Source organism: Gopherus evgoodei, chromosome 2 (assembly GCF_007399415.2).
Source record: "Gopherus evgoodei ecotype Sinaloan lineage chromosome 2, rGopEvg1_v1.p, whole genome shotgun sequence".
NCBI lineage: Eukaryota > Metazoa > Chordata > Testudines > Testudinidae > Gopherus > Gopherus evgoodei.
Window position 1 is genome coordinate 88,462,397 of NC_044323.1, and position 22,116 is coordinate 88,484,512.

At 43.0% G+C, this 22,116-nt stretch overlaps 1 protein-coding gene across 1 annotated transcript; it reads left to right on the forward strand.

Annotated features, from left to right (window-relative positions):
• Positions 1–273: 273 nt before the first annotated feature.
• Positions 274–21,447, forward strand: PPP1R17 (protein phosphatase 1 regulatory subunit 17). Its single transcript, XM_030549352.1, has 5 exons — positions 274–358; positions 6,061–6,163; positions 7,871–8,023; positions 8,514–8,675; positions 19,536–21,447. Exons 2-5 carry the CDS (start codon positions 6,082–6,084, stop codon positions 19,613–19,615), a joined length of 477 nt encoding a protein of 158 aa, XP_030405212.1. The 5' UTR covers positions 274–358; positions 6,061–6,081; the 3' UTR covers positions 19,616–21,447.
• Positions 21,448–22,116: the final 669 nt, after the last annotated feature.

Below are 22,116 nucleotides of genomic sequence, written 5' to 3' on the forward strand. Positions count from 1 at the left end.
TCCATCAAAATGTTTGGATCATTTCCTTTGATCTCTGGTCTAAAAGGTTGTTTAACTGTTACAGTTTTTTTTATTTATTTATTTCTGTAGAATTTATTTTTTTCCTTCATTCCAATTAAAAAAAAAAAAAGGCAGCAACCATCACATCATCAAAAATCTGTTAAGTGCACAGGCTAAAGGTTATTCTTTTTTTTTTTCTCCCCAGAGTACTCTTGAAACAAAGCATTACCATAGCAACAGCCATTGCTGCTCCCTAGATAAGGAGAGCAGGAGCACACAGCAGCAGCAGTGAAGAACGTTCCTGCTTCAGTGAGTGCTGACCCTGTATCACACCCATCCCAGAGCCTTTCACCGGTCGGTAAGTACATCTGCACACATGCACTTTACCTTTGCTTGAGTAACAATTTTTTTGCAGTCACCAGGATCAAGTTAGTTACAGTCATTTGATATTTTCTAATTGCACTTCTGTAGACTATTATCTATACCAATGCTGAGCTTGCAGTAAAGTTCAGGACTCCAAGTACTCCACAGGATAGATTTAGAAGAAGTAAACATATGATGCCATATGGTGAAAGTTGGAGGTGGACTGAGCTGTGAATGGGAATGCTGGGATGGCGAATGAAGTGCTATAAAGACAAATATGTCAATTTATTTTAATTGCAGCGTTATTTCACAGATAAATTGTGCAAATTGACAGAATATGAAAGATTATTAGGAGTTTATCCAACTAAAAAGAAATGACATGTGTAGGGTATGTTTTGCTGCTAGGGGAATTAATTAGGCAAGGTTTTGCATATTTAATCATCTCCCAAGTACAGCAACTTTTTTTGTCAGAAACTCAGACATTTTATTCTGCTTTTGATCCATTGATTCAAGTTTAGCTGCTGCTATTACAGGGCCTGATCCAAATCCCAGCGTGAGTCTCTCCGTGGACTTGGCAGACTGTTCAAAATCAATTTTGTGGGCTAGATGCAACACACGGAGTTATTTGTCAGAGGTTTGGGTGGACAAAGAATGCACAGTCTGGATTTAAAACACATGCAGTATTATGTATCGTAGAGATGGTACATTTTAAGGCTGCTTTATAAAAACAAGTTCAGGCCACGCTGATGGGAGTTTTGGGAAACAACAACCTAGTGTCAAATGAAACTTTTAACACTGGAGTAGAAACTTTATATAATGCTATCAGGGCTCCAGTTGCAGCAAGTTACTCTGATGAGGTGGTATAAAACCACAGTGATCAAACTGCCAGTGAAGAATTTCACTTTGAGACCTCTTGAAAAAAATAGTCAGTCTTCTTGTGTGTGACATACATTTTCTAATCTTAATGTGCTTAATTCAAAAACCTACCAGAGGACTTACTTGTGCAGGTGGGAGAATATGATCAGGGTATAGAAGAAAGAGCACACTCTCTAGTAATAAAATCAAATCTTGACTTCTGATCGGAGTAGAATGGACCATTCTCCACTGCCTTGCTCCTGGAATAGTCCTTTTCAGCTATGCTAAGTGAGTGCGTAGTAGGCATAAAACACTATTGTACTGGTATGGTAGCATTTTACACCCACTTTGCACAGATGTAAATGGCTGCACTAGGTGTAAAACAGGAATGAACTGAGCCTCTGACTCTTTTTAAAGGCTCAATCATGAGGCTTCTTGCTTTCCCACAGAGGGGACTAGGGTGATTCCCCACTCTCCCGTGTGTACTATCCACATTGTAAGAGTCTCCAAAGGACTGGGGGCAGAGGAGAGAAGCTGCCAATAGGCAGGCAGGGGTTGGAAGTCTGCCAACCTCATCCCTTCAGGCAGATGCCAGCACTTCAGAGGGGAAGCACTATCAAAAAGGCTGGCACAGCTTATTTCCCCCCTTGGTGTGAAAAAGCACCAGCCTGTGATTCTTGAAGTCACAGGCCAGGTCTACACTACAGAAAAATCCACCCCCTCGAGCAACAGTGGGAAGGCTTCTCCTGTTGACATAGCTACCACCTCTCAGGGAGGTGGAATAGGGCTTCCACAGACTAGCCACCCTCCTGAGGCCTTGGCTACACTTGAGAGTTACAGCGCTGGTGGTGGCTTTACAGCACTGTAACTCACTCCCCGTCCACACTGGCAAGGCACTTACAGCACTGTATCTCCCTGGCTACAGCGCTGGTTGTACTCCACCTCTACGAGAGGAATAAAGAGTATAGCACTGCTACTGCAGCACTGGGGTGCCAGTGTAAACAGGGAATAATCTTACTACGCTGTAACTGACCTCCGGAACCTTCTCATAATCCTAAGTAAAGAAAGATAACTCTCTTTGTTTTGTTGTGATGCCTCTGTGTGTTTTGTTGTGAACTCGGGGCTCCCGGAGCTGCTGATCAAAAAAACAAACACAGCTCCTGTTTGCTGTGAATGCAGGGCTGGTGCAAGGATGTTTCGCGCCCTAGGCGAAACTTCCACCTTGCACCCTCCCACCCCCTGCGGCCCCGCCCTGAGGCACTCCCTCACCGTGGCAGCTCCTCCCCTCTGCCCTGAGGTGCCCCCCTCACCCCAGCTCACCCCTGCTCTGCGCACAAACACGCCATGGCTGCTTCACTTCTCCCACCTCCCAGGCTTGCAGCGCCTAAGCTGATTGGCGCCGCAAGCCTGGGAGGCGGGAGAAGTCAAGCAGCTCACCCTGCCCCACCTCCTCCCTGAGCATGCCATGGCCGCTTCACTTCTCCTGCCTCCCAGGCTTGTGGCACCTAAGCTGCTTGGCGCCACAAGCCTGGGAGGTGGGAGAAGTGAAGTAGCCACAGCGTGCACAGGGAGGAGGCGGGCCAGGGGTGAGCTGGGGCGGGGAGTTCTCCTGCGTGCCTCCCTCCCCACCTTACTTGCTGCAGGCAGCCCTCCCCGCACTCCCCTGCCCAGCTCCCTCCACCTAAATGCCGGCAGCGACCAGGGCGGCCGAAGATCCAGCCGCTGCAGTTGCTGCCGAAGAAAATGGTGCCCCTCAAATGCCAGCGCCCTTGGCGACTGCCTAGGTCACCTAAATGGTTGCACCGGCCCTATGTGAATGAGCAAACAGGCAGGGCTCTCCCTTTGGAAGGCCCACAGCTAGTGTTTCTTTGAAGAGAGAGGGAGGTAGGGGGCTTAAGAAGAGAAGCAGTAATCAGTTACTGCCAGGAAGGTGAGGTTTTTTTGTAGAAAGTGTAGATGTTTTCTTTGTGGTAAAAGAATGTGTCTGGAACAACTGTGTTTTAATAAAGTGTTAAGGTGTTTTAATAAAGTTGTCCAGTGAGTCAAATTCCTGGTCAAAAGGATTGCCTCATTTTTGCTGTGTTCGCCTTGAACCGTTTAGCACCGTTTACTGACACCAAAGGAGGTTAGCAGGTGAGACGTTCCAAGTATTCTTCATCTGCCTTTCCATCCCCTGAACATATGAAGGCTCAAAGGAATCTAACTATCATATGGCCATGACTCAGCAAGTGAGCTAATCCCAAGAGGAACTGGATGGCTTTTAGTAATCTACCCAGAGTCACTGTTTTTTTCAGTCTATCCGGCCATTCCCCAATCCTCCCCATCCATAAGGACGGCCATTAAAATTTTATGATATGTGCTTTCACAATTAGCAACAAATAGCCAACCTGCTCCAAAACTTGAACTCATTAATAGCTAAAAGAGAGCACTTGTTAACACACACACGGCTCCACCTCTGCCCCACCAGGTCTCAGCCTTTGCTAACCCAAGGAATGAGAATCTAGGTAACCCTTCCAGCCCAAAAGCGTCAGTCTAAATTCTTGTAATGACCCAACCACTCCCAGTCTTTATTCAGGCCTAATCTGATGGTATCCAGTTTGCAAATTAATCCAGTTTATCTTGTTAGACTGACCTCACACTTGGTAAAGCAATTCCCATCCTTTCATGTATTTATACTGCTCCTGTATTTTTCACTTCATGCATCTGATGAAGTGGGTTCTAACCCACGAAAGCTTATACTCAAATAAATTTGTTAGTCTCTAAGGTGCCACAAGGACTCCTCGCTGATTTTACTCATCATTATGTATGGTTTCCATTTTTTCCAGTTCTGCCCTACCAAAAATTAATGGCCCACCATTGATTTGAAACAGTCACACTTCTTTCTACATTTTTATTGTTGTTACAAACACCATCTAAAATGACTGTAGCTGAAAGGGATTAGAGAAGCAACCAAAAACAAAAACAAACAGTTTTTCCTTTATTTTTCCAGTGTGCTTAATTTGTGCATTTGACAGCACTTCCTGCTCTATGGTCAGTTTCACTGTTTCCCCCTGTACAAGCCATTTGTTAGTCAGTTTTCCCTGTCAGTGTGGATCTGTTGCAGCAACATGAATGAGAAAATCATTTGTAAAAACAGGAAAATGTTGTTGTAAAACCACCAACCCTCCTGCTCCTCCCCCAAAAATAATATTAGTATGTATTTACAGAGCCTACCACAGTGGTGCTCTGGTCCTTGAGCGAGGGCTCTAAATTAGTGGCTCTCAACCTTTCCAGACTGCCATACCCCTTTCAGGAGTCTGATTTGTCTTCGTGCCCCCAAGTTTCACCTCATTTAAAAACTACTTGCTTACAAAATCAGACACAAAAATACAAAGTGTCACAGCACACTATTACTGAAAAATTGCTTGTGTTCTCATTTTTACCATATCATTATAAAATAAATCAGTTGGAATATAAATATTGTGCTTACATTTCAGTGTATAGAGCAGTATAAACAAATAATTGCCCGCATGAAATTTTAGTTTGTTCTGACTTCACTAGTGCTTTTTATGTAGCCTATTATAAAACTAGGCAAATAGCTAGATGAGTTGATGCACCTCCTGGAACACCCCTGCATACCCCCAGTGGTAAGCGTCTAGGTTGCCTTTAAGGTGCGTGCCTGCACAGCTGCATAGGAGGCCACTAAGGGCTGTGCAGGCGTGCACACTGCACTCGAATGTGGGGTGAGGTGAGGGGTGGTAATGTGGGAGCTTGGGCCATGCAGGGCTGCGACAACTCCCCCAGCCCCAGGGCTGCAGTGCAGCAAGGGGAGAAGCCTCACCCCACCACCCAGCCTGGGGCTGTGGTGGGGCAAGACACCTTTCCCCCAGCCCCAGAGCTGCTGCGACTGGGGAAAGGCGCCTCTCCCCTGGTCCCCACCCCAAGGCTGCTGCGGTAGGGACAGATGCCTCTCCCCTAGCCCAGGTGCTGTTGCAGGGAGAGAGGATTGGGGGGAGTCCTCTCTCCCTACCATAGCTGCTGGCAGCCTGCACCCCAAAGCCCTCTCTCCAGCCCCACCCCAGTGCCCTCACCCCCCTGCACACCAACCCTCTGCCCCAGCCCTGAGCCCCCTCCGGCACCCTGAACCCCTCATCGCCAGTCCCATCACACATAACTTCTGAATTGGTGCACATAACAAAATTAATCCCACACATGGATGAGAAAAATTAGATGGAACACTGGTACATGTACCGCCGGTTGAGAATCACTGCTCTAAATAAATAAATGAATAAATAGTATTAACATTAACACCAAGAACAAATATCAGTGGGTCTCAGAGACTGGACTGGAACCTGGAACTACTTTTAAGTTTTAATTAGATTTCAAGTTGACTGTGTCCCTTTAAATAGATTCCTTCAAAACTAATTGCTAAAACCCTCCCATCTGGCCTGCTCTTTTTTAAGCTGGCAGATGTTGCTTTAGAATCTGCAGTTTTGCATTCATCAGTGGGAGTGGTGGGCTGGGGTCAGAAGGCAGTAAACCCATACAGCTCACAAGCACTCCAAGAACAGACAGGCCAGCAGGAGCTGTATGGCAAAAATCACTTTGAAAACAGGAACTTCCCAGGGTTGGATGGAAGGAGCGATTGGCACAGAATATAAATACACCTCTACCCCCATATAACGCTGTCCTCAGGAGGCAAAAAATCTTACCATGTTACAGGTGAAACTTTGTTATATTGAACTTGTTCCCCCGGAGCACTGCTTTACCTCATTATATCCAAATTCATGTTGTATCATGCCCCGTTATATCGGGGTAGAGGTGTATATCTGTTTTATGGTATGCTTCTTTTTGTTGTTGTAGCTTCAAAAGAAAACCTTTTCAATGATGTCAACAGAGTATGTGCAACCACTTGATATCCCAGAAGACAGATTGGACAAGCGAGACTCTCACTGCAACCGTTTAGGTAAGTGTTATTATGGTGATGTCAGTGACTTGTAATTAGAGAGGTGTCTTCTTTACATCATTAAGTACCATCCATTGGCTTTTTCTTTCCAAGAGGTACAACTGAGCCCTTGTGAAACCTGATAGACTATGCCTTCTGGTAACACATCTGTTGCCAGATGGACAGGCAAAGAGTGTCTTTCCTGCATATAAATATTAGCTGAAGCTCTAGAAGGAATTTAATTAAAGAGAGGAAAGGAGAAAGAGTCATTGTTCTTTTTCATGATAGAGAAAGAGAAGGGCTTTTATCGATTAATAAACTGGAAGCTAAGATATATCTGAGCCTTCACTACATCCACTTTCTCTGTGCAATTTCAGTAAAAGATTTCAAATATTCCTTTTGGACAGAATTTTAATTTTTTTCCCTTTATTGTCAACTGTGTCCTTTCTGGAGCTGACTTTTTACATAACTTCTGCACTTGGAGTATGAGAGGCATCTCTGCTCATACACACTTCTAAATATGAGGCTTTCAAGACTTTGATAGATGTGCCTTTTGCATATTTTTGCACTTTGCATATTCGCCTTTGCTTCACGTCATTACTTTATTCCAACCTTCCAAAATTGTCATGAAGCTTTGCTAACCCAGGCACAAAAATATACTTGACTACCCGTACACTGGTGATGATAATGAAATACAAAATGATATTTTATTTGTCCCAAACAAGTAGAATTTTGCAAGCCTGCTTTACTTAATCAAGATGTCTGAGTCCTGAGTGTGATTTCACCCTGGAAGCATCTGAGTTCCCAACCCAGGTCAGGGCTCTTTTATGGTAGGGGCTATATAGAAACAAAATAAAAAATATCTCTCTTCTGAAGAACTTACTATCTAAATGGACAAAACAGACAAAAAATGTGAGAAAGGAAGCACTATTATCCCCATTTTACAGGTGTGGAACTGAGGCACACAGGAATAAATGATTTTACTCAAGATCACACTGAATCCAAAACTACTGAGTACCAGTGCAGTGCCTTAATTGTTAAGTCATTCATCCTTACTTTCACTAGTCCATGGAAGTATGATGGTGTTAAAGCTAGGAAGTGAAATCAAAATCTTTTGTTAAGTAAAGTTTCCAACTGAAAAGCAACACTGCCAAATCCAACCAAAACCAAATTTAAAAAACCAAACCTCTGGTTTGTGTGATATTATTAGTGATGGATCAGCCTCACAATACTCAATTTGTTCAGCTTGACTAAGCATCCAGAAATTTGGATAATTGTCTAGAATGTACCCAGACTATCTGATGAGTCAAGTCCTGCTTCAGTATACACTGGTGCAAATCCAGAGTAACTCCACCAAAGTAAATGGGAGCTGTGGGTAGAGAGGACCTCTTAAAATTAGTCCTATTATTTAGGTGTCTAAATAGGGCATCCAAGATTGAAAATACTAGTCTTAACATCTGTGTCACCTTATCTATAATATGGGCATAATTCTTCCCTTCTTCACTGTGAAGTTTAATTCTCTAAGGCTAGCATAAGGCACTTAAGTCTCACTTATTTCCCGTTTTTAAGTGGTATTAAGGCCCTTGTGATGGCCTTCGGTGAAGAGGTGAATTTACTTTCTGTTTTAACCAGCTAGGGTGGGAGTATTGTTATTAAAGTGAGCACTATTTTTAATTCTGTGGTTCATTATTTTCTATCAGCTAGGTATTCTTTATGTTTTCCACACAGATGACCTTTCAGAACATTTCATTAAGAATTGTGACCTAAAAAAGAAACCAAGAAAGGGTAAAAATATCCAGACTTCCCAGAACAGTGAGCTGGAACAGAAGAAGCCAAGGAGAAAGGATACACCTGCCTTACATACCCCACCACCTATACCAGGTAACACAACTTAGTACTATTGAAATCTGACAAATCTCTGATGTTTCCTGGTTTACTTGTATTCACTAGTAGTTGAATAAAAATATTACTGTCCTCAATTCTCCTACATCTGTGTGTGCCTACCTATGGAAGGGAGGCAGAATAGGATTTTCAAAAGCACTCGGTGTTGAAATGTATGAAAAATTCACACCCCTGAGACACATAGTTAAGCCGACTAAAGCCCCATGTACACACAGCTAGGCTGACAGAAGAATTCTTCCATCAACCTAGCTACCGCCCCTTGAGGACATGGATTAACTATATTGATGGAAAATACCCTTCCCTCAGTGTAGCAAGTGTCTACACTATGGCACTACAGTGGCCCAGCTCCAGCACCATAGTTGTGCCTCTGTAGTGTAAGCATTCCCTGAGCATATTAAGATAGATGGGTGAAATTTTTATCAGTGTAGATGAGGCTTAAGTAATATTTATTGTGTGTCGTTCCCTGCAGGCATCCTCTCAGATTTTTCAGACCATTTAATTAAAAGGTGTGACATCACCGAAAAACCACAGAAGGGTAAAGCGAGTTCAGTCTCTCAGATCACTGATCAGGAACAGAAAAAACCCAGGAGAAAAGATACACCTGCGATACACATCCCACCCCTTATACCAGGTAAGAGCATCAGCACAGCTTTCAAAGGAAAGGGCAGTTAGTTTAGGAACACCCTCTGGAAGGGACACCATTTATCTGCCCTCTCTGCTTAACTTCTCTAATCACACCTGTTGATCTACTTATTTTTCTCATTCCCAATTGGAATTATTGTTATTATTTGTGTTGCAGTAGTGACCAAAATGTGCCAGGTTCTGTACAAAGATAGGACTCAGTCCTTGTTCTGAAGAGCTTACAATCTGAAAGAAATGGGGAAAGGGAGATCTCTTGACTTACCCCTGCTGAGAACTAAGAATGAGTTCAGAGTTCAAATTAATTTATTATTTTTTTATTATATTTTTAACAAATTATTTATTATTATTAAATTTGACTTGAATTTGATCACTTAGATTGTAAGCTGTTTGGGGGCAGGAACAGTTTCTTGGTTCTGGGTTTGTATAGCTCTAAACATGATGGGGACCTGGTCCATGGCTGGAGCCCCCTAATGCTAGCCTAATACAAATAATACATACTAATGGCAAAGGTGAGTATTTGAACTCGTCCACACCCCTTGAGGGTCACCTATCAATAATCAAATCCTCCAGTTTTTGTTGGGACTAGAATTTTGTTATCAGTTTCAATGTATCCAATCAGTTCTCTCCTAACCTCTCACCCATGTAGTTAGTGAATGGTGAAAGCTGAAGGCAGGAGGCAGCATGGTTTAATAGATAAAGCACAGGACTAAGAGGCAAGAACACCTGGCTTGTTATCCTGGCTCTGCCATTGACTTACTGTGTGGCTTTTGGAAAGTTACTTAAACCAAAATTTGGGTGCCTAAAATTAAGCACTTGAATCCATCTCTAGGTATCTAATTAAAGCATGGCATGATTATTGGTTGCGCTGAGCACCTGCACAGTCCTGGGTGAATTTTTGTGCTTGCTCCCTCACTGTGGCCAAGCACATTTCAGGAAGGGGATGTCAAGGTGGCTCTTGTGCCCCCTCTGCTGCCGGGCTGCAGTATTGGGGGAGGAGAAATGGGGTTCAAATTATAGCCTGCCCCCAGTGGTTCCAAGCATTTGTAACAGCAGTGAGGGACTGTCAGAAGGCCCCAGCCATGCCCCCTAATCCAGCTGCAGGGACATAGTCTCATATGCCCGCTATCTCACTGGAAGATCATAATATACACTGAGGTGATCCGGCAGTGGTGGCCATCCAGACAACAATGGCTTCAGAGCCTTTCTGTGGCAGTGGTGCAGCCAGAGAGGCCATGGAGCAGCTAACTAGCTTGGGCATCCATATGGACTCAGCCACCCAAATTTGAACATTGTGCCCTTAACTACTTTGTTTCTTAGTTTTCCTGTCTGCAAAAAAGACACTGCTCCTTACTCTCCCTACACCACAAAGGTGTTGTTAGCCTTAATTAGCTAATGTTTGCACAGTGCTTTGAAGATGTAGAGTGCCATATCAGCATCAAATATTACTACTGTTCAGGGAGGAGTGAGCTATTGCCAGTCAGAAGAAGCAATGTCTCAGCTGTTTCCAAATCACTAGGGAGGGACAGACAGCTCCAAATCTAGTGTTAAATGGTTCGTAAAGTAAGATACCACTGGAGAGGGACACTTACCAGATAGTAAGGAGCACTGGGAAAGAAAAGGCCTAAGGACCTGATTCAGCAAAGCATTTAAGTGTATGCTTACATTTAGAAACAGTTGGCATAAAGAGAGAGAGAGAGAAAAAAGCAAAGAAAAGAAAATTATAGGGGGGGAAAAATCGATAAGAGGCAGCTTAGAAATATTTCCACCAGACTGATGGGGAAATAAACCCAAACAACTAAAAATAGACCTGAGGAAATGTAAGCCCTTTTTGGCCAGATTTCCAATGGTATCTCAATGCCTAAAGTTACAGATAGGCATCACCTGGAATTTACAGAATTGTCTAAACAGGTTAGGCACCTAAACGTGTGGTGCTTCCCAGAGGCACCCAAGATTGGGAGGTACCTTACTACCACCAGCCCTTTGCATGAGGAAGTCTTGTCTGTACCTGCTGTGGGTCAGCTCCCTGAAATCACCAGCCTCTGGCAGCACAATCACTTATTTCCAGGCCTCCGCAGGCCTCACTTTCTGTATAAGCAGTGATAGGTACACACCAATTCCCGAGTACTGCAAGCATGTCCTATTCCTTTGAACACATACAGAACTAGATCTGCTGTTCCCAAAGGAATAGCACACACCATCTCGTAAGCATCTGCTCAGAGTGTCTGCTTTACTTAACACACAGCAGTTAGATAGATAGATAAGATTAGTGGGAACAAGAATAAATTTATTATCAAAGAACAGAGATTCAAGTGATAGAGAGTGAGAATATGGGAAACAAATGGTTATAGATAAAACAAAATCATAACATGCATTCTAGACACTAAACTTAACTAAGTATTCCTCCATCTCCTAAGGATAGCTTACCCCAAGTTCTTTCCCCAGTTTCGCTAAGACTTCTTCTCATCAAATCAAGCCCACTGGCGTATTGTCCTCACAGATTAAAGGAATGAGGGTGCATCTCCTCATCCCTTTGTTATATCCCCAAAAGTTAATTGTCCTTGCTTGTAAACAGGGCTCTCCCCTACTGGTTCACTTCTTTCTGTACATTTCTTCTCTTTGAAGATTTCTCCATCCTCCATTAATTAAAAAATTAATCGCACTGTTAAACAATAGAATACCATTTATTTAAATATTTTTGAATGTTTTCTACATTTTCAAATGTATTAATTTCAGTTACAACACAGAATACAAAATGTACTTTAGATGTATTTTTTATTACAAATATTTGCACTGTAAAAAAAACAAGAAATAGTGTTTTTCAATTCCCTTATTACAAGTACTGTAGTGGAATCTCTTTATCATGAAAGTTGAACTTACAAATGTAGAATTATGTACAAAACACTGCATTAAAAAATAAAACAATGTAAAACTTTAGAGCCTACATGTCCACTCAGTCCTACTTTATGTTCAGCCAATTGCTCAGATGAACAAGTTTGTTTACATTTGCAGGAGATAGTGCTGCCCACTTCTTGTTTGCAATGTCACCTGAAAGTGAGACTAAGCATTTGCATGGCACTGGCATCACAAGATATTTATGTGCCAGATATGCTAAAGATTCATATGTCCCTTGATGCTTCAACCACCATTCCAGGGGACATGCATCCATGCTGATGATGGGTTCTGCTTGATAACAATCCAAAGCAGAACAGACTGATGCATGTTCATTTTCATCACGAGTCAGATACCACCAGCAGAAGATCGATTTTCTTTTTCGGTGGTTCAGGTTCTGTAGTTTCTGCATCTGAGTGTTGCTCTTTTAAGACTTCTGAAAGCATGCTCCACACCTCATCCCTCTCAGATTTTGGAAGCAATTGCAGATTCTTAAATCTTGGGCTGAGTGCTGTATCTATCTTTAGAAATCTCACATTGGTATCCTCTTTGTGTTTTGTCAAATCTGCAGTGAAAGTGTTCTTGAAACGAACATGTGCTGGGTCATGTGACAAAGTTTCTCCTCTGCCTTGGTGGGTCCTGTGCTTTTTGGCGAATTTGATCTCGTCAGAGGTTCACGGCAGTCCTCAGTTTGGCCACTTCTGCTCGAGACTCAAACCTCCATTCACTCAGCTAACCGCATCACTGGCCAGCATTGCGGGAAAGGGAGAACAATCTCCACTGTCTCTGTGTCCCACCTAGTGGGTCGGAGACAGGCCAGATCCCTTTCCAAATTAGACTTTCCCTTCTGGTGTTGCTCACAGACCAGATCAACTCCTCTGTGTCCAGTCAGGAGTTGGGGACATAAGGGGAACCCAGGCCTGCCCTCTACTCCGGGTTCCAGCCCAGAGCCCTGTGGATAGCAGCTGACTACAATGTCTCCTGTATCAGCTGTGTGACAGCTGCAACACCCTGGGCTACTTCCCCATGGCATTCCCCCAGCACCTTCTTTATCCTCACTGCAAGATCTTCCTCCTGAAGCCTGTTAGTTCTCCAGCACCATGCCTTCTCACTCCTTGCACGCCCTCCACTAACTGATGGGAGGTTCTTTTTAAACCAGATGTCCTGATTAGTCTGCCTGCCATAACTGATTCTAGTGTGTTCTTAATTGGCTCCAGGTGTCTTAATTAGCTTGCCTGTCTTAACTGGTTCTAGCAGGTTCCTGATTGCTCTAGCACAGCCCCTGCTTTGGTCACTCAGGGAACAGAAAACTGCTTATCCAGTGGCCAGTATATCTGCCTTCTACTACTCTGCTGTTCCCAGCTGGCCTGGGTCTATCACAGTCATCATCCAAGACTGCCATAACACAAAATATATGGCAGAATGTGGATAAAACCGAGCAGAACCATACAATTCTCCCCCCAAGGAGTTCTGTCACAAATTTAATAAACTCATTATTTCTTTTAATGAGCATCATCAGCATGAAAGCATGTCCTCTGGAATGGTGGCCAAAGTATGAAGGGGCATATGAATGTTTAGCATATCTGGCACATAAATACTTTGCAATGCTGGCTATAAAAGTCCCATGTGAACATCTGTTCTCACTCTCAGGTGATGTAAATAAGAAGCGGGCAACATTATCTATCTCCCTCATAAATTGTTATTTAAGTGGCAGGTATTTGGTGGTGTTATATTATCCACAGAGCATGGCAGAGATGAAGGAGTTAAAGTGAAACAGAAAATATTTTGTTCTTGTTTTTAGTAAACAGCAATGTACTTCTTTTTATGAGCATTATGTTAAATATAATATCTGCTATAGCAGGATGCAGCTAGGACTGACAACATTTGTCATCCACATTCATTTAGTCTAATATTCACCTCTTTAGCATTAGCAATCTCTAGTGAGCATTTCAGTGAGAAATAGGGCCTCTAGGGTTTACCATTTCTGTCCCTAGAGGACTACTTTTTTTGTTCCGATAGAATTTGCAAATGATAGCGGACATTAATGAAGGTTATATAGTAGTAGAGGCACTTTGTTATAATCCCCAGAGGATTTGCCAGCCAAGAAATACCAAAAGGGAATAAACTAAAACAAGAAAAATGCTGTGGCTTTCAGGTCTGTAACAAAAATCGGTGCATGTGTCCAACTTCTGAGGAATGCGGCTGCTGATAGAAAATAAAACACCTCAGGCTTGATCTTTCACTGCATTACTGCAGTTTTATGCCAGCATGACTCAACTGATTTTCATTTCATGAAACTGGACTAATAAAGTGGTGAATGAGCAGGCACCCTTAGTCCTCTTGAATTCAGTCCCAGTAGCTTGCTCATTACTGCCTCTCCCTAGATACAGCATTCCCATCCCAGCTACCTTTCTGGGGGTACAATTCTCCTGCACAGCTCATCTGTCATCTAATAATCTCTGTGGCATACTGTGTGTGTGTGTGACATGGCTGGAGTGGCTTGTGTGCCTAGGTTTGAATGTCTCCCCTTTCAAAGAAGCATATTTTTTTCCAGCTTGGATATTGGAGTACAGAAAGCTGATATTTAGATGTAGGCTGCCATGGTGCATAGCTTGCAGTGAGAGAATGACTTGCTTTGGCTGCGGGCTAGTCCAGTATTTACAACATATTTACTTTCAAGGTTACCCAGTAAGGCAGCAAGGAGAGAATAAATAAAATGAGGCCTTGTGGAACAGCTGTGCAAAACAAAATCTCAATTATGGGCTCAAACCCAAGATGCCCCAGCAGGGTTATTTGCACCAAACAAACATAAAAGGGCCTTTCTGTCCCTAATCCTATATTATTGCTGTTGCTGGATGTGCGGCCTAAGTAGCACCACTCCGTGGTCAGTGCTCTCTCAATAACTTGCACTGTAGGTTGTTCCAGTTTTAGGTTTTATTTTCCTCCCTGGTTGCTACTAAACGCCAACGCTTCAAGCATGACCAAAACTACAAATCAACATCACCTATTTTAGCTTAATTAACCAATATTTTAAAAGCTGTCTTCACACACATTTCTCCCGTAGACAGGGCTGAAAATCATGCCCCTTGGCTCCTCCCTCCATTTTTGATGAGCTGTCCTTGATCACTTGAGATCAGTCCTATCTACTTTGGGGTGGCTAGAGATTCTCTAGGGACTGTCTCTGTTGCACTTCTCAATAGGACTGCTCCTGGAAAGAGGAGGGCAGAATCAAGTCCATACTACTTTACATCTTCCAAACACTTAACAAACATGGACTAATCTTCAGAACACCCCATGAGATACATAAGTATTTACAGAATCGAAACTGAGGCACACAGAGGTTAAACGTCTTGCCCAAGGCTTCAGTGAGTCTCCAAAGAGGGAATAGGACTCCTGGTTCTCTCTCCAATGCTCAGTCTAAAGCACAACTATCAATACCAGCAAGCTATGCAAAAACACAATAATGTCCAGAATTATTACTTCTAATACATCTAAACATCCCAATGAAGAACAGGGACCCATTGTCCTTGGTACTGTGCCTACACCTAAGAGAGAGTCCCTGCCTCAAGGAGTTTACAAGCTACGTGAACAAGACAAGTAAGCATGAAGGGGAAAAGGGGAAAGGAAATATTACTACCTCCATGTTACAGATGAGGAACTGAGTCAGAGAGAGATTAAATGACTTGCCCGAGGTCATGTAGGAAGTCACTGGCAGAGCTGGGAATTCAACCCAGGTCTCCTGAGTCCCAGTCTCATGCCTGAAGCATAAGACCATCCTTCCTCTCCAGCAGGCTTTAGGCCGATTCCCCCGATTTCCCAGAATCAGGCCCCGCGCCTTAGGCACCTTTTTAATTTTTTAATATTTTTTACTCATCCGGCAGCAGTCCGGGTCTTTGGCGGAGAGAGGGCCTTCACTTGCTCCAGATCTTTGGCGGCATTTCAAAGGTGAGGGGTGCTTCAATGCCACGGAAGACCCAGAGCCAGGGGCAGCTCTAGGTATTTTGCTGCCCCAAGCATGGCAGGCAGGCTGCCTTAGGCGGCTTGCCTGCGGGAGGTCCACCGAAGCTGTGGGACCAGCGGACCCTTCGCCATACATGCTGCCGAAGGCAACTTGCCTGCTGCCCTCGCAGCGACTGCCAGAGCGCACCCCGTGGCTTGCCACCCAAAGCACACACTTGGCGTGCTGGGGCCTGGAGCTGCCCCTGCCCAGAGCGAGTGAAGGACCTCCTGCCGCTGAAGTGCCGCCAAAGACCCGGACCGCAACCGGATATTCGAATTGGGCCCTGCAGTTCCTAAAGCTGGCCCTGCTCTCCAGAACAGGAGATATATTCAGAGGAGTTCTGAATTCTGGTAAATTTGCCATTCCTTCCTCATTTTATCTTAACCTTGTAGTTAGAGATACATGTGCATTCAATCTGCTCATTGATAGGGGATCGTGTATGTTGCAATAAGTAGCCCAAAGCATTTGATAAATTACAGTGTCTTTCAAGGTACAAATCTTCCTGGAGCAATGCTTTCATTTAAAATCTGTCTTTTCCCCAGTATGCTTTGGATAAATGTAAGTTCATCATTAGTAAGTGACATTAAAAAATAATTAACAGGTACAAAACTTGCCCCATTAGTAGCTGTTTTTTAAATGCAAGCATGTGACAGCTATATACATGCATCACTTTAGAAATGCAAAAGCTATTTAAATAGGAAATAAATCAAAGAAGCCCACATCTTGGACTTCTGATGGAATAAAGGAGGGAAAATGGCCCTGATCTCCATCCCTGGGAGTTTGGCACCTCAGTACCTTCAAGGATCTGGGCCAATGTAACCACAATTCTAATGTTGCTCCCCACCATGACCATAAATGATCTGCATCAGATTTGAAACACTTTTTATTGCTAGCCTCACTTAGCAGCATATTCAATTAACTTAAGGACTTCTGAAGAGCCCTCTGCAAATGCAGGTTTTGACAAGAATGTAAATATTCGTGTGAATATGGCAAAGCTGTTCCTGACAAATGGATATTTGAGATAATTATAAAACTGCACTCTCAAGCCCTCATCCTCTCCTTTGCTGCATTGCTTTGTAAAGCCAGTTTAACTGTCTCTCTCAGGATTTCCCTTACACAGAGGAAGTCTTGCATGTTGTAGCACCAGCAAAGCAGTTGTACACCATCTCCTCACCAGCCTCAGTTTGACAGGAATTGTCCTATGATTGATAGGCAGTCAGATATAACCTAGAGTCAGGCAGAGGAAGCTCTAAGGTGCACCAGGGACCAGACTAGCAACAGATTCTCTGTCTCCCCTTGCTAAACTGTACTCAGCAGAGCTGTGGCACGGACTTTAGAGTATGAAGCCATTGATAGCCTAGTGTTGGGCAACAGATTTCTCATCAGCACTAGGTTCTCTTGTAAATGACTACCACTACTTTGTATTTATTTATACACTGCTATATACTTCAAAGATGCTGGCTAATCTATTAATCCTTAAAACAGCTGTATGAAGCTGTGCTGAATGTTATGATGCCCATTTTTCAGCTGGGAATGCTGAGGCAGAGAGGCTCAATGATCTGCCCAGACACTAAATCAGTACGCAGAGCCAGGATTAGCACACAGGTGTTACTAATCCCACCACTCTTCACATTCAATCAAGACCACGCTATCTTGTGCTTTTGCTCTACATACCACACCGCACCAGCTTCAGGAATCCTGCCAGGATTATAGTTTGTGACCACTTCCAGTCACCACTACACTCTATTTTGGTGAGCATGTGATTTACTATTACTGAATGACAACAACTCCTTATAGCTGGACAGCTGAGTCCTGTTGCTGCCCTCCAGCTGTGCCTAGCTCCCTGGTCCTTGAAGAGAATTTCTGCTAAAATTAGCTGTGGTAGGTGGAATTGCTTCAAGCACAGGGTAATTTTGGTGCTCCTATAGTATGGCTAGGAGCCCATTTGCTTTTTCCTCATTGTTTTGTAACTCATAAGAACCAAGAAGCACTGGAGATAAAAGTATGAGTTATGAGCTATAATCCTGTTTGCTATACATTATAAGATTCCATTGTAAACATGGTACATTTTGGAAAAGATGCAGAAATAAAGGGATAAAAATAAATGTCTGTATTTTTGGAAATTTATTTGCTAGGGACTGAGTTGAAACCTGAGTGTGGAACATTTCTCTCTCTCTCCATCTCCTTAAAATGGCTTCCCTGTTGCCAGTTTCCAGTATCAGTCACGCAATGGCTGTTTGAAGGACACATCATTGTATGTCACATTTACTTTTGCAGTTTCATCCAACCCTTTGAAATGGTTTCCCTCCCCCAATAAAATCAGCTAATTGGTAAAAAACCCATACAAACAAAACCAGACCTGAATTCAAAATAGTAATTTAGGTCAATCATCTCTGTCCTTAATTCCTCACCTCTTGAAGAGTGTCCAGAGTTAAAGAAAGCCTTCCTGTGTGGCATAGCTTCCTTTGCTCTGTTTTCAGACTTCATGAACTGCTTCATTATGAGAGGGCTTTCAACACAGAAAGAAAGAAAATGGGTTGGTTTGACAGAACAACTTGGCAGGTTGGAGCGCACTGACAGCAAACAGTAGGCGACTGACTTAAAGGGATTTGTTTGGCTTCAAGCCCGGGTTTCCCCGCACCCTGTTTATGGAATATTTCAACCACCGTACTAAAGACAGTGGAAATAAAACATACTGTGGAGGCTATTCATTGTTTTTTTCAATAGGAATGGGCAAAACAAACCAGTTCAGCTAAAATAAGGATTGAGTAGAACCTTTGCCAGTGGAATCCCATTGGTTGATTTTAACATTTCATTTTAGGGGCATCATTTTTTAATTATATTTTATTATTTATTTGTATCACTGTAGTGCATAGAGGCCCCAGTCAGTAGTGGGGCCTCATTGTTCTAGGCACTAGGTTTGTACATTCTAAATACACTAGACAGACAAAAATGGGAGCTCACAAGCAGAGACACAGACACACTAAATGATAGGTTATATAGGAGTTCTGTGGCTGGTTGAACCCAAATCTCTTGAATCCCAGTCCTGTGCTTTAATCACAAGATCATCCTTCCTCTCTATGCCCACGTCCAGACTAACCCGCGGCATCGGCGGGTTAAAATCGATTGCTCGGGGATCAATATATCGCGTCTAGTCTGGACGCGATGTATCGATCCCCGAGCGCGCTTACATCGATTCCGGAACTCCATCAACCCGAACGGAGTTCCGGAATCGACACGGAGAGCAGCGGACATCGATGCCGCGCCGTCCAGACGGGTGAGTACCTCGATTTTAGAAATTCGACTTCAGCTACGTTATTCACGTAGCTGAAGTTGCGTATCTAAAATCGATTTTAATACCCTAGTCTGGACGTGGCCTCTATTATGCTGTCCAGTGTTGGGGCAGTGGGTGTGTGGTTTTCTTAATTATCCTTAGTATTCATTTACAAACAGATCTTCTTTGATGCATGTTCAAATTCACAAAGCTCAGTATTGCTTTGGTAATGCATGGGAGCCTGTTCAGCATTGATCCAAGTTCATATTTGTATTTACATTTGCAACACGTTGCCATTAGATTCATTTTAGTGGGGATGATACTGGATGCGTGGGAGCTAGGTGTTAAGTCTTTCAACATTTGCCCATTCTGGAATCTGCATTTGCAAAATCTAAGTAATAAACAGTCCAGAAGATTTCTGAGAATAAACTGCAATGTGCTAGTTATATGAACAGGTATCAGCAGTTTGTGAGACTGTCCAATAATTTTAATTACAAAGTACAAATACAGACATGAGTTTCAGGTTTACTAAATATTAGGGGCCTGATTATCCAAATTTAATCAGAAGCAACTCCACTGACTGTCAAACAATTGGAAAGGATAGGAAAATTAGGCCCTTGTAAACAATGAATATGTTAACCCGACTAGTTTTTTTTCTTAGTTTTAATTTTTTTTCCTGTTTAAAGGTACTTACCTGCTTAAAGAAGAAAAGCAGACAGTGATTGTGGAAGATGACGAAAAGGATGGAGAAAAAACCCTTATTTAAGATTATTGTGATATCTCCAAAACTATTGTAAATAATTCCAGATAATTCAAAATGGTAGTATATAACAAAGCCCATTTGTTTTTATAAATAATTTTTGAAAGCATGCACTGCATTTAAGCTATTACCAAACGCTTATCTGTAACTCATGGAGTTCATGGCTAGCACTGGAAAAGATGAAGTAAATAGACTTGTGGTTAGGGTTGGAAGAAATATCTTGTATTATCTAGCCCTATCATACAGAATTTTTCCTACACTGATCCCATCTGAAGACAAAAAAATTTTTGGACATCTCTAACAGTGGCCACAAGGGATGCCAGCTAGCCATTATAGCTAGCATCACATAACAGGGTGGGAGCTGAGAGTGTGGGACACCCACTAACCAATGACAGGCTTCTCTTGAGAAGAGAGCTGCTATAGGTCTATCCCACAGAGGGACAGGACCAGGCAGAAAGCCAGCTTCTACATCACCACCCCTTTTCCCCATGGTTGTGAAAATTTGCCTAAAGATTTTAATGTGTATTTGTGTCCTGATTCTGTGTTTCATTACACCAGCTTTACTCTGGTGGAATATCAGTGACTGAGGTGAAGTTACACTAGCATAAAAGTGAACAATCAAGTCCACAGGTCCTAAAATTGAATCCAAATGTCTTTTGCATGTACAGTATAAGTTCAGTACCCATATTTGTAATTTTCTCCTTTGTTATAACCTGTGAGTTTGCTCTAATACCAAATCTCATAAGAGCCATCAACTTTGAAACCTTAAATATTACAAAGCACACTGCTATCAGAAAAGAAGCTTCCTAGAAGTGCAATGTTTGTAATTTATACTAGTATGAATTATTGAATTTTTAGTGTCAAAGTTCTTTTTCCAAAGTTGGTGGAATATGAACTAGTTGGGTAGCTGATCCTTTAATCTGCATGTTTTCTTTTGGTAAGTGCTTTTAATTGAATCCTAGCCTGTTAGGGGGTGCTGTTAAGATTAAAACTCCTTGGAGAATTCAGAGATAATCATACACAATAACGTTTTCACAATATTTTGTGGTAACAGTAATTTACAAGTTAATTCATACAGAATGTCTCACAGTGCGACCAATATAGTTCAAACAAATTACGATCAATATAGTTCAAACAAATAGAACTAGGTATCTAAAGAACGTGACATAAAACAGATGGTCTGTGTGTAAAAACTGGGTGTTCTCATAGTTGTTCCTACTAGGTATCGACCCATACAAAGCTCCAACCCTATTAACATCAATCTGTCCTTTGAGTCCTTGACAATCTCAGCAAAGAGGGCAAGGACTGTGTAGCCTAGCAGACTGAATTCAATTGTCCTTTTACTGTCCAACATGCTTACCTCTTTAAGAGGTAGGGTGACCAGACAGCAAATGTGAAAAATTGGGACAGGGGGTAGAGGGTAATAGTAGCCTATATAAGAAAAAGACCCAAGAAATCAGGACTGTCCCTATAAAATCGGGACATCTGGTCACCCTATTAAGAGGGCTGAGGAACACTGATTGCAAGAAATCTTACAATATAGCTACTTCTGCTGTACTTGAGACTTCAGTTTCCAAAGCTATTGATCCAGCGACATTCACAAGCATTCAATTCATTAATAAATATTTAGAGGTAATGTATACCTTGTATGGTAAATCAATGACAATACCATAAAAATTACATAGCTAAACTTGTACAGTGGACTAGAAATTATTAATTGGCTATTTGACAGGTATTTTTTTACTGAATATTAATGTATAGAGTAGATCGGGGTCAACAACCTTTCAGAAGTTGTGTGCCGAGTCTTCATTTATTCACTTTAATTTAAGGTTTCACGTGCTAGTAATACATTTTAATGTTTTTAGAAGGTCTCTCTAAGTCTATATATTATATAACTAAACTATTGTTGTATTGTAAAATAAACAAGGTTTTCAAAATGTTTAAGAAGCTTCATTTTAAATTAAATTAAAATGTTGATCTTACGCCACCGGCCCACTCAACCTGCTGCTGGTCTGAGATTCTGTTCACCTAGGCCGTCTGCAGGCTGAGCAGGGCCTGCGGCCAGGACCCCAGCTGGCAAGGGTCCGGCAGCCAGAACCCCGGACCGGCAGCAAGCTGTGCGGGGCCAGGACCCCAGACCAGCAGTAGGCTGAGTGGCTCAGCCCACTGCCGCTCAGGGGTTCCATCCGCTAGCTCCTGCCAGCCGGGATCCTGGCTGTCAGACCCGCTCAGCCCACTGCCAGTCTGGGGTCCCGGCCCTGCCCACATACAGTGGGTACCTACCTTCTCCCTGGTTCTCGCCCATTCTCCTCCTCTCTCTGCACTGAGCTGAGGGTGGGAGTGCACTGAGCACAGGGCTGGGGGTGAAGGGTCTGGCCAGGGGCTAGAATGAGGGAGGGGGCTCAGGGTTGGGACAGGAGGTTTGGGTGTGGAGCACTTACCTGGGCAGCTCCCATTTGGTGCTAGGGGTGCAGATTGGAATGGGGGTGGGTGGGTGCAGGAGCTCC